The sequence below is a fragment of the Schistocerca americana genome, chromosome 5 (assembly GCF_021461395.2).
Source record: "Schistocerca americana isolate TAMUIC-IGC-003095 chromosome 5, iqSchAmer2.1, whole genome shotgun sequence".
NCBI lineage: Eukaryota > Metazoa > Arthropoda > Insecta > Orthoptera > Acrididae > Schistocerca > Schistocerca americana.
In genome coordinates, this window is record NC_060123.1 from 648,713,633 (window position 1) to 648,728,482 (window position 14,850).

A 14,850-nucleotide genomic window follows, 5' to 3' on the forward strand; every position below is an offset into this window, starting at 1 on the left:
TTCATTGTTGAGAATATTGCTGTAAGTCATGCACAGATATGACAACTGACAGATGGGGAGGGGGGAGACATTGGTGGCGCTGAAAGAGGACTTTTAGAGCAGAAGTTGGGCCATTTCAAGGATGGACCTTGTGAAGCATAAGAGAATAAGACAGGTTGGTTATAGGAACTAGCAAGACACTAAACGATGCTGTAAGAAACAAAAGAACTATTATGGCGAGGCTGTCTAGACGGGTGAGATGACGACGCGGGCAAAAACGAAGTTGAAGGTAGACTCCACAAGAGGAAAGCAAGGGATGCTGCCCACAAATAGCATGGAAGGAATGTTTCGACGGGGGAACGATGATCAGAGACGTAAAGGAAGGAGAGTGGCTGCATATAAATACACTGAAGCGCTAAAGAAGCTGGTGTAGGCACGCGTATTCAAATACAGAGATATGTAAACAGGCAGAATACGCCGTTGCGGCCAGCAACGCCTATATAAAACAACAAGTGTCTGGACACTTGTTAGATCGGTTACTGCTGCTACAATGGCACGTTATCAAGATATAAGTAAATTTGAACGTGGTGTTATAGTCGGCGCAAGAGCGATGGGACACAGCATCTCCGAGATGGCGATGAAGCGTCGATTTTCCCGTATGACCATTTCACGAATGTACTGTGAATATCGGGAATACGGTAAAACATCAAATCCCCAACACCGCTGCGACGGAAAAAGATCCTGCAAGAACAGGGGACTGAAGAGAATCGTTCAACGTGACAGAAGTGAAACCCTTCCGCAAATCGCTGCAGATTTCAGTGGTGGGCCATCAACAAATGTAAGTGTGCGCAACATTCAACGAAACATCATCGATATGGGCTTTCGGAGCCGAAGGCCAGCTCGTGTACCCTTGATGACTGCACATCACAAAGCTTTAAGCCTCGCCTGGGCCCTTCTACAATGGACCGCTGAGGACTGGAAGCATGTTGGCAGGTAGGACGAGTGTCGTTTCAAATTGAATCGAGATGACGGAAGTGGACCCTGCAAGTCAGCAGGGTTCAAACTGATGGAGGCTCTGTAATGGTGTGGGGCGTGTATAGTTGGGCCCCTGATACGTCTACATACGACTCTGACAGTTGACACGTACGTAAATATCCTCTCTCATCACCTGCATCCCTTCATGTCCATTGTACATTACAACGGACATGGGCAATTCCAGGAGGACAATGCGACAACTCACAAGTCCAGAATTGCTACAGACTGGCTCCAGGAACACTCTTCTGAGTTTAAACACTACTGCTGGTCACCAAACGCCCAAACATAAAAATTATAGAGCATATCTGCGATACCTTGCAAAGTGCTGTTCATAAGAGATCACCCCCACGTCTTCATACAGATTTATGAATAGCCCTGCGGGATTCATGGTGTCAGTTCCCTCCATGCACTGCTTCAGACATTAGTCGAGTCCATGCCACATCGTGTTGCGGGACATCTGCGTGCTCGCGAGGGCCCTGCACGATATTAGGCAGGTCTACAAGTTTCTTTGCCTCTTAGGTGTATTTCATCGGCATTCCAAAGTACTGGTTTTTCATCCATTAATTATGACCCGATACTTTCATATCAGGAAAAGCAGGGAGCTCATAATCTAGTGAACAAATAACGTGTTTTAATTCCGCACCATGTCGGTCACAAATATGTTGACTTATTTTGACAAAATTTGTGCATTTTTTGAGAAATTAGCACCGTATATTCCTTTTCTTCTACTTATGGGCACTAAAACTATCAAAATAGCTTATCATCAACCCTAGGACGTCGCAACACTTTTCATTTACGAATAAAGTTACTAGAGGTAGTCATTATGTTTTCATTATCGTCTCGAGAGTGAATAATATTACGTCATTAATCTGTTGTTTGTTTGCCGGAAAACGTCTGCAGTCCGTTTACGCATTGAAATTCACACGCCTCAGTGCCGTAGCCCGTGGCACGCTGCTAGAGAAACTAAAACAAAATGATGCGGTAATTCGCTTTTGTTCGTTTTAAGGGAACAGGGCGGCAGCAATCCATGCTGAGTGTATGGCAAGAATTCACCACCGTACGATAGAGTCGTCAGGTGGCGCAATGGTTTGTAGTGTGGACATCCAAGTCCGAGTAACGAAAGCGAAGTGAAGTACCAGGAATCACAAGAGAAGCGAAGGCATAAGTGTTCGAAAACAGGCGTATCGCAAGCGAACCTGTAGAAGAAAGTGAAAATCAATTGTGGATCAGTTTTCAACATGTTCCACGACATATTGAACACGACATAGGTCGCAGCCCTCTGGGTTCCGCAACCGCTCACACTATTTCAAAAATCTACTGACCTGAAGCAGTAGCGAAAGCGTTGCAGCTGTGTCAGGGCAATCCAGATGGGGGCTTTAGCCGCCTAATCAGCATGGACGACTGCTGACTATATCACTATGGGCTCGAGACAAAGGGGCAAAGCAAGTAGTGGAAACTGGATGAATCACTGATACGAGAGAGCTGAACATATCCAACCGTCATTGGGCAAGGTGGAGCTGAGTATTTTTGGGACTGCCATGGTGCGGCGTGCTAACAGATTATGCTTGTATGGTGAAAACGGTCGCAGGAACATACTACCGAAGAGTCCTCAATAAGTTACAGAGGCTGTGAAGCATCAACGAAAGCTGTCCAAGGGGGTATTTTTCTAGACGATACCGCACCAGCTCATTCTGCGCGGAACACAGTAACAATTCCTCCTTCTGTGGGGTGTCAGATTTAGTCTCTCCCTCCACGCTGTCCTGATACAGTATTTCGTGGCATTTTCAGATGAAGAGCCGGCCGAAGTGGCCGTGCGGTTCTAGGCGCTGCAGTCTGGAACCGCGGGACCGCTACGGTCGCAGGTTCGAATCCTGCCTCGGGCATTGATGTGTGTGATGTCCTTAGTTTAGTTAGGTTTAACTAGTTCTAAGTTCTAGGGGACTAATGACCTCAGCACTTGAGTCCCATAGTGCTCAGAGCCATTTGAACCACCTCAGATGAAGAAACTATTGCGTGCGAGGTATTTACGGAATGCTGACGAGGTGATTTTCGAGATAAATTGTTTCCTAAACAGAGAAAATGCAGACTTCTAAAAAGAAGGTCCCTGCTAAGACAGCTATCGTCGGGGGAAAAAATGTCTCGCATTAAAATACGACTGTGTAGAGGAGACTAAAAGCATCTTCAGGCCAAGAGTGGCCTACTGGGACCATCCGACCGCCGTGTCATCTTCGATAGAGGATGCGGATAGGAGGGGCGTGGGGTCAGCACACCGCTCTCCCAGTCGTAAGATGGTATTCTTGACCGACAGCGCTTAACTTCGTTGATCTCACGGGATCCGGTGTTGCCACTGCGGCAAGGCCGTTGCCACGTAGAGGAGACTAAGCCCATCACCAAGTTTCATTATCAGAGTTTCATATTAAAAGATTTTGTTTGCCATTATTACAACACTTGTGTAACTTTCAAACTGTTGTTTGCGGGAAGTTTAGGATGTGGATGCGTGTTGCAGTAACGGGCGGCCGGGCAGCCTGGCGGTGAGCGAGCGGTTCGCCATCGACTGGGGCACGTACATGTCCAGTCGCAACGACGTGGTCTACGTGAAGCTGGACGTGCGCGGCTCCAGGGGGCAGGGCAGTCGCGCGCTCTTCCGCAGGCTCGGCGGCGTCGAGGTCCAGGACCAGATCGCCGTGCTCAGGTAGGCCTCGCCGCCCACCGCCCACCGCCTATTGCCGCCGCTCGGACGTGCTACGTGAGCCATACCCGCGTGATCTGGTAGTCTAACTGTTGCCGCTCACACGTGCTACATCCCTCGTTCACAGCTACCCCAACTCAATTCACGGCTTCAGGGTTTTACGATAATACAGCTATGTGCTGACCTTAAGGGCGAAACTCACTTCCACACGATGTGTCACTACCAAGTCACTTTTCTCCATGTGACATGACCACACACATAAATAACCCCTACATAATAATACAGAAGGTAAAGGGTGACAATTATTGAACTATGTGAAATAAAATAGTCATAACTCCTGAACGGTTTGCGTTAGGACGTTCAAACTGCACGATTTGCCGCGGGGCCTGATGGGAATTGTATGGTTTGGTTTAGCGCCGAAGCCCACTTTCATTTGGATGGGTTCGTCAATAAGCAAAATTGGCGCGTTTGGGGGACTGAGAATCCGCATTTCACCATCGAGAAGTCTCTTCACCCTGAACAGGTGACTGTCTGGTGTGCAATGTCCAGCCAAGTAATAATCCGTGTGATATTTCTTGATGACACGATGACTACCGTGAAGGTTTTGGAAGATGATTTCATCCCCATGACCCAAACTGACGCTGATTTCGACAATATGTGGTTCATGGAAGACGGACCTCGACCCCATCGAAGCAGGAGAGTGTTTAATGTCCGGGAGGAACATTTTAGGGAGTACATTCTGGCTCTTGGGTACTCAGAGACCACTCTGGTATGGGCCTCGGTTGGCCGCCATATTCTCCGAATCAAAACATATGCGACGCCTTTTCGTGGGGCTATATTAAAGACAAGCTGTACAGCATGCCTAGCTTTTTTTCGTCAATCTATATCCGGATCCCGTTGCAGCTACTGCCGGGTCTGGGTGCTGACGAGTCCTCTCCATTTGACTCGGTCCTCCCACCACTTTTCTTCCTCCACTTGCTGCCAGGTCACACCTCTCCTTTCCACAGATATTCTCACTCCCATTTTCCACTGTGTTCTTGGGCCACCTCTAGGTCTTTTTCCATCCATCTTCAGTTCTTCTTAACATGCCCATACCAGCTTAATCTCTTCTTTTTTTTTTCAATTTCTTCTCTCATACTTTCTAGTTTAAGGTCGTTTGTAATCTCTACATTCCTTACCGTGTCCATTGCTGTTTTTACCTAAACTGCTCTGCGAAATTTCATTTCCCCTGCTTGCAGTCTGCTCCAATCCCTTTCTGTCATTGTCCATGTTTCTCCACCATAGGTGACAATATGGAAGTAATAATTCTTATAGACAAGGTGTTTTGCTTTTTCTGAAACTTCCTTATTCGAAATCAGGCGTTTTATTGTTTGGTAGAAGTTGCCTGCCTTCTGTAACCTCCTATTAATTTCGTTGGTTATTCTTCCATCCCTAGATATTTCGCTCCCTAAATAAGTGAAACTTTCTACCACGTTGAGGAGTTCTCCATTCATGGTAATATTTCCGTTGATCCCTTCCTATCTTCCAAATACCATTACTTCACTGTTATCTTTATTTATTTTTAATCCATACCTTTTCATTATTTCCTTTCACGCATCAACTTGTAACTGTACATCTACCTCTTTATCACCCCATATTACCATATCATCTGCAAAAATCATCTTTTTGTCTTTTCCTTTTATTATATCTTTAACTGCCCTATTCATTCCCTCCATACCAACAATATAAAGTGCAACAAATAGAATACTTCCTTGCTTAAATCCTTGTCTTATTTCGAAGTATTCAGAGTTCCCCAATGGTGTTCCAATTCTACAATTGTGTCCTCTGTACATTCTCCTTATTACATTAATGTATCCATCTTCTATATCTATCGTCTTCATTTCTCCCCAGAGTCTTTCCCTGTTAACTCAGTCATATGCCTTTTCTATGTCTATAAAAACCGTTCATCTGTGTAACAGCTGCTCTCGGCGACTCAGGCACCGCACGCGTTCACTGCGGAGGGGATGGGAGATTACTCTACATGGGATGGGAGGTTACTCTACATGGGACATGATCCGCTGCCTAGGGCAGGAGTCTGGCGACGAACAGCATGTTAGCGGGGCTGTGGCATCAAGTCCCATCAGAAGACTCGCAAGGAACCCCTTGAGAGCGAGGTCGCAAAAGGCCATTGATGTTTACGGCATTCGACGCCCCACATGTTGTCTGTCACAATACTGAACGCTAATGGCAACACAGGACGGGGCTGGAGGTAACGAACGGTGAGCACATCATCAGGCTTCGGAGCGTAAGTGAACTGCTTAGTCGACAAGTTACCCACACCAGAGTTATAGTGCTAGTGGTGTTGATACAAAGCAGAGAAATGGTAACGACAAACAAAGCAAACACTGCATTGTATCTACAACAGTTGCTGAAGTTTACATTTCGTCAGAGGGAACCCAAGGAATTTCGTCGACTGAGAAAGAGGTGGCAGATGAAATATTATCGTCTCTGCAAGATGAGTCAGTGGAATGTGTGGTGTTGTATATACTCGTCTGTGCAGATAGTGTATACAGGGTGGTCATGCTCGTGACCGGGCCAAATATCTCACGAAATAATCGTCAAACGGAAAAACTACAAAGCACGAAACTTATCTAGCTTGAAGGGGCAAACCATATGGCGCTATGGTTGGCCCTCTAGATGGCGCTGCCATAGGTCAATCGGATATCAAATGCGTTTTTCAAAATAGGTACCCCCATTTTTATTACATATTGGTGTAGTACGTAAAGAAATATGAATGTTTTAGTTGGACCACTTTTTCGCTTTGTGATGGATGGCGCTGTAAGAGCCACAAACATATGGCTCACAATTTTAGACGAACAGTTGGTAACAGGTAGGTTTTTTAAATTAAAATACAGAACGTAGCTACGTTTGAACATTTTATTTCGGTTGTTACAATGAGATACATGTACCTTTGTGAACTTACCATTTCTGAGAACGCATGCTGTTACAGTGAGATTACCTGTAAATACCACATTAATGCAATAAATGCTCAAAATGACGTCCGTCAACCTCAATGCATTTGGCAATACGTGTAACGACATTCCTCTCAACAGCGAGTAGTTCGCCTTCCGTAACGTTCGCACATGCATAGACAATGCGCTGACGCATGTTGTCGGTCGTTGTCGGTGGATCACGATAGCAAATATTCTTCAACTTTCCCCATAGAAAGAAATCCGGGGACGTCAGATTCGGTGAACGTGTGGGCCATGGTGTGGTACTTCGACGACCAATCCACCTGTCATGAAATATGGTATTCAATACCGCTTCAACCGCACACGAGCTATGTGCCGGACATCCATCATGTTGGAAGTACATCGCCATTCTGTCATTCAGTGAAACATCTTGTAACATTACGTACGAGCCGGCCGCTGGTGGCCGAGCGGTTCTGGCGCTACAGTCTGGAACCGCGCGACCGCTACGGTCGCAGGTTCGAATCCTGCCTCGGGCATGGATGTCTGTGTTGTCCTTAGGTTAGTTAGGTTTAAGTAGTTCTAAGTTCTAGGGGACTTATGACCTCAGCAGTTGAGTCCCATAGTGCTCAGAGCCATTTGAACCATTACGTACGAAATCAGCATACATTGAACCATTTAGATTGCCATCGATAAAAAGGGGGCCAATTATCATTCCTCCCATAATGCCGCACCATACATTAACCCGCCAAGGTCCCTGATGTTCCACTTGTCGCAGCCACCGTGGATTTTCCGTTGCCCAGTAGTGCATACTATGGCGGTTTGCGTTACCGCTGTTGGTGAATGGCGCTTCGTGGCTAAATAGAACGCGTGCAAAAAATCTTTCATCCTCCCGTAATTTCTCTGTGCACAGGGGCAGAACTGTACACGACGTTCAAAGCAATTCCTGGAGCATAGAAATATGGTACGGGTGCAATCGATGTTGATGTAGCATTCTCAACACCGACGTTTTTGAGATTCCCGATTCTCGCGCAATTTGTCTGCTACTGATTTGTGGATTAGCCGCGACAGCAGCTAAAACACCTACTTGGGCATCGTCATTTGTTGCAGGTCGTGGTTGACGTTTCACATGTGGCTAAACAATTCCTGTCTCCTTAAATAACGTAACTATCCGGCGAACGGTGCGGAGACTTGGATGATGTCGTCCAGGATACCGAGCAGCATACATAGCATTCGCCCGTTGGGCATTTTGATCACAATAGCTATACATCAACACGATATCGACTTTTTCCGCAGTTGGTAAACGGTCCTTTTTAACACGGGTAATGTGTCACGAAGCAAATACCGTCCGCACTACGGAATGTTACGTGATACCACGTACTTATACGTTTGTGACTATTACAGCGCCATCTATCTCAAAGCGAAAAAAGTGGTCCAACTAAAACATTCATATTTCTTTACGTACTACACGAATATGTAATAAAAAAAAGGGGTTATTATTTTTAAAAAAACACAATTGATATCCGTTTGACGTATGGCAGCGCCATCTAGCGCGCCAACCATAGCGCCATCTGGTTTCCCCCTTCAAGCTAAACGAGTTTCGTTCTTTGTAGTTTTTTCGTTTGGTGCTTATTTCGTGAGATATTTATTTGGCCCGGTCACTATCAATGGACCACCCTGTATAATGAGTACAATGATGACGATACCTGCTTAACAAGTGAAAGTGATACTGAAACAGGTGTCGAGCCATGTACTTCATCATCCTTGTCGGGCAGGGAGGCACAAATACCATCTCCAGGGGAACGTAGTATAGGACAATCATTGTTCAAGGAGCATAATTACGTACATGAAAGGTCATGCGCAGCATGGTAAAAAATAATTCTGAACAGATTTCCAAAAAGTCTGCAGCAATACGACCGTATAGTGCATAAGAAAAACTATGGATATTCAAGGGAAAACAAGGTGCACTGCTTACAAAAACAGGTGCCCGCGCGTTTCAAGGATGCTTGATACAATTTACAGAATGTGCATGATAGTGACCACCTCCGCGACATAGATTACAGTTATTAAAGGGAAGCAATGGATGGTTGCATAACTTCAAAAAGTGCTACAGGATTGGAAGCCGTAAGATAACGAAATTTCAAACAAAGCGTGAACTTGACGATGCACATCAGACTGCGGGAACGGCCCGAAAATCTGTACATGAGATAAATAAAATTATCCCATCGGTCAGCAAGGAATTGGTCTGCGACCAATCGGAATTTGAAGAGGAAATGCACATTAAGCGAACACTGTAAATTATAGGAACCAAGAGATTTCTATCAAGGTCAGTTAACATCAATGCCTTAACGCAGTCGTACACAATTATGTCAACTGTTAATCTGGATAGCAATTTGGTTGGAAAGTATTTGTTGTACTGCGAGAAGTTGGAGGTGCTCTGCCCCCTACAATTCATTCTCTTGCAAGAGCAGTAGGGAATATTTAGTCACAGCAAGCAGGATTGGGAAAATGAGCGGAGAATTACGTACAGCTATGGCATGGCTACTGCTTTTGGCCAATAGCTGATCATAAAAACTTGATCTTGCTTGATCCTGGGCTGAGGATAAAAATTATAGTCCTTTAGAGCACGCTATCTCTCCTGAAAAGTGCATGAATTGTAGTTCATACCACCTGGAACTGCTGGACAAATTCAGCCTCTGTATGTTTTTTGCGTGCCTATGAAACATATTATCGCAATATCTGCATCTACGCCTTAAAGGATATCCCGTTTCATGATCAGCTCCACGGCAGACTGTTTCGCAGTCGATTCTATGCCATCACAATCCATCAGTTCTCATGACTCCGTTACACCAATGTGCTTCTATGTGCATTCCTTAAGAGTGGGTACCTAGCTGAGGTCCTGTACGGTTTGTATCTCCGAAGGAGTTCGTTTCTGATCTTGATGGTGTGAACCTTTGTGATCTCTGTGGCACGCCATTTTGAAATAATTGTTCATGATGCAAGTTAATGGTTTGTTATGAACATTCCTTGAATGTCGCCGATGTTCGTTTTATGAAATGTAATACGTACATCCCATAAAAGGTTGATCACTGCACCTCCGGGACACTCATTTTCTGTCACCCTCCTAATGCACATGATGACCCATTAGCAGCTAATATTTTTCCTATCACAATTGTTAATACAATATTTCCAAGTGAGCCTTACTGAAGACTGAACTTACCACCACGCACTAAAAGGGTTCCTTATCAGTGCTGATGCCAGGTGACCCGACCTGGTTCGAACCCATGGATGCAGCCGGTGGCCCCCAGGCGTCTCGCCATCTGGCATGGACCTGATATCATGGTGGCGCTGCTGGACTCCAATTGAATCTGCCTCAAAATTCACACATACACTCCTGGAAATTGAAATAAGAACACCGTGAATTCATTGTCCCAGGAAGGGGAAACTTTATTGACACATTCCTGGGGTCAGATACATCACATGATCACACTGACAGAACCACAGGCACGTAGACACAGGCAACAGAGCATGCACAATGTCGGCACTAGTACAGTGTATATCCACCTTTCGCAGCAATGCAGGCTGCTATTCTCCCATGGAGACGATCGTAGAGATGCTGGATGTAGTCCTGTGGAACGGCTTGCCATGCCATTTCCACCTGGCGCCTCAGTTGGACCAGCGTTCGTGCTGGACGTGCAGACCGCGTGAGACGACGCTTCATCCAGTCCCAAACATGCTCAATGGGGGACAGATTCGGAGATCTTGCTGGCCAGGGTAGTTGACTTACACCTTCTAGAGCACGTTGGGTGGCACGGGATACATGCGGACGTGCATTGTCCTGTTGGAACAGCAAGTTCCCTTGCCGGTCTAGGAATGGTAGAACGATGGGTTCGATGACGGTTTGGATGTACCGTGCACTATTCAGTGTCCCCTCGACGATCACCAGTGGTGTACGGCCAGTGTAGGAGATCGCTCCCCACACCATGATGCCGGGTGTTGGCCCTGTGTGCCTCGGTCGTATGCAGTCCTGATTGTGGCGCTCACCTGCACGGCGCCAAACACGCATACGACCATCATTGGCATCAAGGCAGAAGCGACTCTCATCGCTGAAGACGACACGTCTCCATTCGTCCCTCCATTCACGCCTGTCGCGACACCACTGGACGCGGGCTGCACGATGTTGGGGCATGACCGGAAGACGGCCTAACGGTGTGCGGGACCGTAGCCCAGCTTCATGGAGACGGTTGCGAATGGTCCTCGCCGATACCCCAGGAGCAACAGTGTCCCTAATTTGCTGGGAAGTGGCGGTGCGGTCCCCTACGGCACTGGGTAGGATCCTACGGTCTTGGCGTGCATCCGTGCGTCGCTGCGGTCCGGTCCCAGGTCGACGGTCATGTGCACCTTCCGCCGACCACTGGCGACAACATCGATGTACTGTGGAGACCTCACGCCCCACATGTTGAGCAATTCGGCGGTACGTCCACCCGGCCTCCCGCATGCCCACTATACGCCCTCGCTCAAAGTCCGTCAACTGCACATACGGTTCACGTCCACGCTGTCGCGGCATGCTACCAGTGTTAAAGACTGCGATGGAGCTCCGTATGCCACGGCAAACTGGCTGACACTGACGGCGGCGGTGCACAAATGCTGCGCAGCTAGCGCCATTCGACGGCAACACCGCGGTTCCTGGTGTGTCCGCTGTGCCGTGCGTGTGATCATTGCTTGCACAGCCCTCTCGCAGTGTCCGGAGCAAGTATGGTGGGTCTGACACACCGGTGTCAATGTGTTCTTTTTTCCATTTCCAGGAGTGTATTTATAAGGCTCAGAGGCGCTTTTGTTGCATTACTGCCCAGCCCCCGGTCACGCAGCTGACAACAGGGGTCCTGTCCTGACGTGACACTGCCCTGTCCACTTTGAACTGCTGCACGGTGCAAGTTTCCGCTGAGTATGGCTAGCCCGTCGCGCGATTCTTTCGCGTGTAAGTCATTCTGACTACGGCCGTTGCCACGCTAGGCTTACAAGCCCACGGTTGCTACGAGTCCGCGCAGAGTACGGTGTCAGATGTGCAGTGAGCAGTTTTCGTCCAAAGCGCTGTTCGAGTTCATTATTTTGTTTAGAAGGGAAGCCAGCCATCGTTTGCCCCCTTTCGGTCGGTTAGTGATAACAGAATTGAGGCTTATGCCCTGCAGTCTTTCCCAAACCATTTTACAGAAACTAGTTGGTAAAAATATTTTATTTTTGCGTTACTTAAAGCCTTATGTTTCAGCTTCATGATTTTACCATCACTTCGTTAATAATGATAATTATTGTGATATTTGCATGGATGTAAGACACTGCCCGAAATTCTAGAAAGTTTGCAATGAGAAATATGAGTCCGTATGATTATGTGTTTGGTACAGATCATATAATATGTTGCTGCGTATGAAATTAGCTAACATACTGAATTTTTCTTTAGACTTGGGCGGAGGTTTCTGTCTGTCACCAATCTCGAGAGGACTGATGTACTGTAACACACTCGTTAGCGGTACCGCAGCCAGAATGGAATATCCATGACATTCCTCGTATTTCATAAACAGTTCGAGATATCGGACTGACATTTTGGCGAATGACAGCATGGAAAGAGGAGAGTGTTTTGTTATATGGTTATTACGAAAAACGTCATTATCTACCATGTTATTCCACTCACTACAGACTTTTTCGATAAAAGAATATAATTGTTAAGGGCCATTTATAGCTGGCGAAACGACAAATGTTATAGGTCTTTTTCTACCAAAGATGTGCCTTCTCATGAGCTACTAGCCTTACTTTCCCTCAGTTCCTCACTTAATAAAACTAATAAGCCACTGTTTCAGAATTCCCTCGCAAATGCGTTTGCAAAATATGTTAGTTAGATGACAGTGTGTAAACTGCGCTGAGGTTGGGCAAAAGAAGCAAATTTTAACTTGGAAACAAGAAAATGATTAGGTTTTACTCAAAACGCTTCTCTGAAAGTTACAAATGATTAAAAAGCCAGGCGAAAATAAATCGCTGCTTTCGTTGCATGTTCAGCGGAATTTTAGATACTAACCAAAGCAGGAGTGACAGATCTTTTTGAACGGTCACCTTGCTAGCGAGGGCGTGGAGGCCTGCACTTAATATTTGCAAAAAAAAAAGTGACCATAGGTCTCAGTTTCGAACAGAATCCCCTCCAGCGCTCGCTATTTCTCCTCCTGCGCCTGCCCATAGCCCCACCACTACCGTTTTCTCTTTCCGTGCTACCATTTCAAAAAAATGGTTCAAATGGCTCTGAGCACTATGGGACTTAACAGCTGTGGTCATCAGTCCCCTAGATCTTAGAACTACTTAAACCTAACTAACCTAAGGACATCACACACATCCATGCCCGGGGCAGGATTCGAACCTGCGACCGTAGCAGTCGCGCGGTTCCGGACTGCGCGCCTAGAACCGCGAGACCACCGCGGCCGGCGCTACCATTTCACAAAATATCTATTCGCTATCTCAGACCGTTTACGAAATATGAGGAATGTTGTGGATATTTCACCTTGCCTTTATCGCTAGTTTGCGCTATAGCAAATGAGTGTGCTACATCAGCTCAATTTTCTCGAGGTTGGTGACAGGTAGAGACCTCCACCCAATTCTAAAGAAGAATTCAGTATCTTACCTAAATTTGATATGCAGCAACATACTATGTAATATGCGTTATCTACCGATTGTGCATCTGTCGGCCACGTTATTTTGCGTGGACTCTACTAAAGTAGTGGGAAAATTTGTAGAAAAATTAACATTGTCGGTTGAAATAGCTGCGAACAGTGTATGTGCAATATTGTGAGATCCAGTATACTGGCAAATCCAGTCAAATAGTACTACATTTGAGATCGGTACTACACTATACAGGGTGTTACAAAAAGGTACGGCCAAACTTTCAGGAAACATTCCTCATACACAAACAAAGAAAAGATGTTATGTGGACATGTGTCCGGAAACGCTTAATTTACATGTTAGAGCTCATTTTAGTTTCGTGAGTATGTACTGTACTTCCTCGATTCACCGCCATGATTTCATACGGGATACTCTACCTGTGCTGCTAGAACATGTGCCTTTACAAGTACGACACAACATGTGGTTCACGCACGTTGGAGCTCCTGCACATTTCAGTCGAAGTGTTCGTACGCTTCTCAACAACAGATTCGGTGACCGATGGATTGGTAGAGGCGGACCAATTCCATGGCCTCCACGCTCTCCTGACATCAACCCTCTTCACTTTCATTTATGGGGGCATTTGAAAGCTCTTGTCCACGCAACCCCGGTACCAAATGTAGAGACTCTTCGTGCTCGTATTGTGGGCGGCTGTGATACAATACGCCATTCTCCAGGGCTGCATCAGCGCATCAGGGATTCCATGCGACGGAGGGTGGATGCATGTATCCTCGCTAACGGAGGACATTTTGAACATTTCCTGTAACAAAGTGTTTGAAGTCACGCTGGTACGTTCTGTTGCTGTGTGTTTCCACTCCATGATTAATGTGATTTGAAGAGAAGTAATAAAATGAGCTCTAACATGGAAAGTAAGCGTTTCCGGACACATGTCCACATAACATATTTTCTTTCATTGTGTGTGAGGAATGTTTCCTGAAAGTTTGGCCGTACCTTTTTGTAACACCCTGTATAACAAGGCATCAAAGATTCAAATGGTAGAGCGTGGAACTCGGTATAAAGACAGTTAGCTCTGTGCGGTGTTAGTGTGTGCGAATGTGCTACTCCTGCAGACACGAAACAGACACCGTTAGTGGCATTGCGTATTGTGCACATAAACCACGATTGTGACATAGCCACGCAGAAAACAGTTGTCATGTTATGGAAAGGAAAATCGATGCTTAGAAGGAAATGGGTCTCTCTAATAGTGAAAGCAGCAAGAAGATGAACCGTTCAAGTACAGTAATTTATATTTTCGTTAGATTCGAGCACGATATGGACACAACGGAAAAGATAGGCAAAGCAGAAAACTGAGATATCGAAATGTTTACTTTAGCGCAGAGAAAAGGCCACAAAGCGTTATTCTTCTCAGCTTGTTGGTGATTCAAAATTGCTGGTAACAGCCCGAAGTGTATGACAATTTTGTCCAATGAATATCTTGAATTCAAGAAACGAATGCAGAAACCTGCTGCAACATACACACATAAACAGGCTGGATTCGAGTTT

The 14,850-nt window shown here is 46.1% G+C and overlaps 1 protein-coding gene across 3 annotated transcripts in view; it reads left to right on the plus strand.

Moving 5' to 3' along the window:
- Window positions 1-14,850, plus strand: part of LOC124615803 (inactive dipeptidyl peptidase 10) — a 1,404,300-nt gene that overhangs the window by 1,329,154 nt on the left and 60,296 nt on the right. For all 3 annotated transcript variants that reach the window (XM_047143937.1, XM_047143938.1, XM_047143936.1), the window contains exon 15: window positions 3,521-3,706. In XM_047143937.1, coding sequence (XP_046999893.1) covers window positions 3,521-3,706 — 186 coding nt within the window. The remainder of the gene's footprint in view (window positions 1-3,520; window positions 3,707-14,850) is intronic.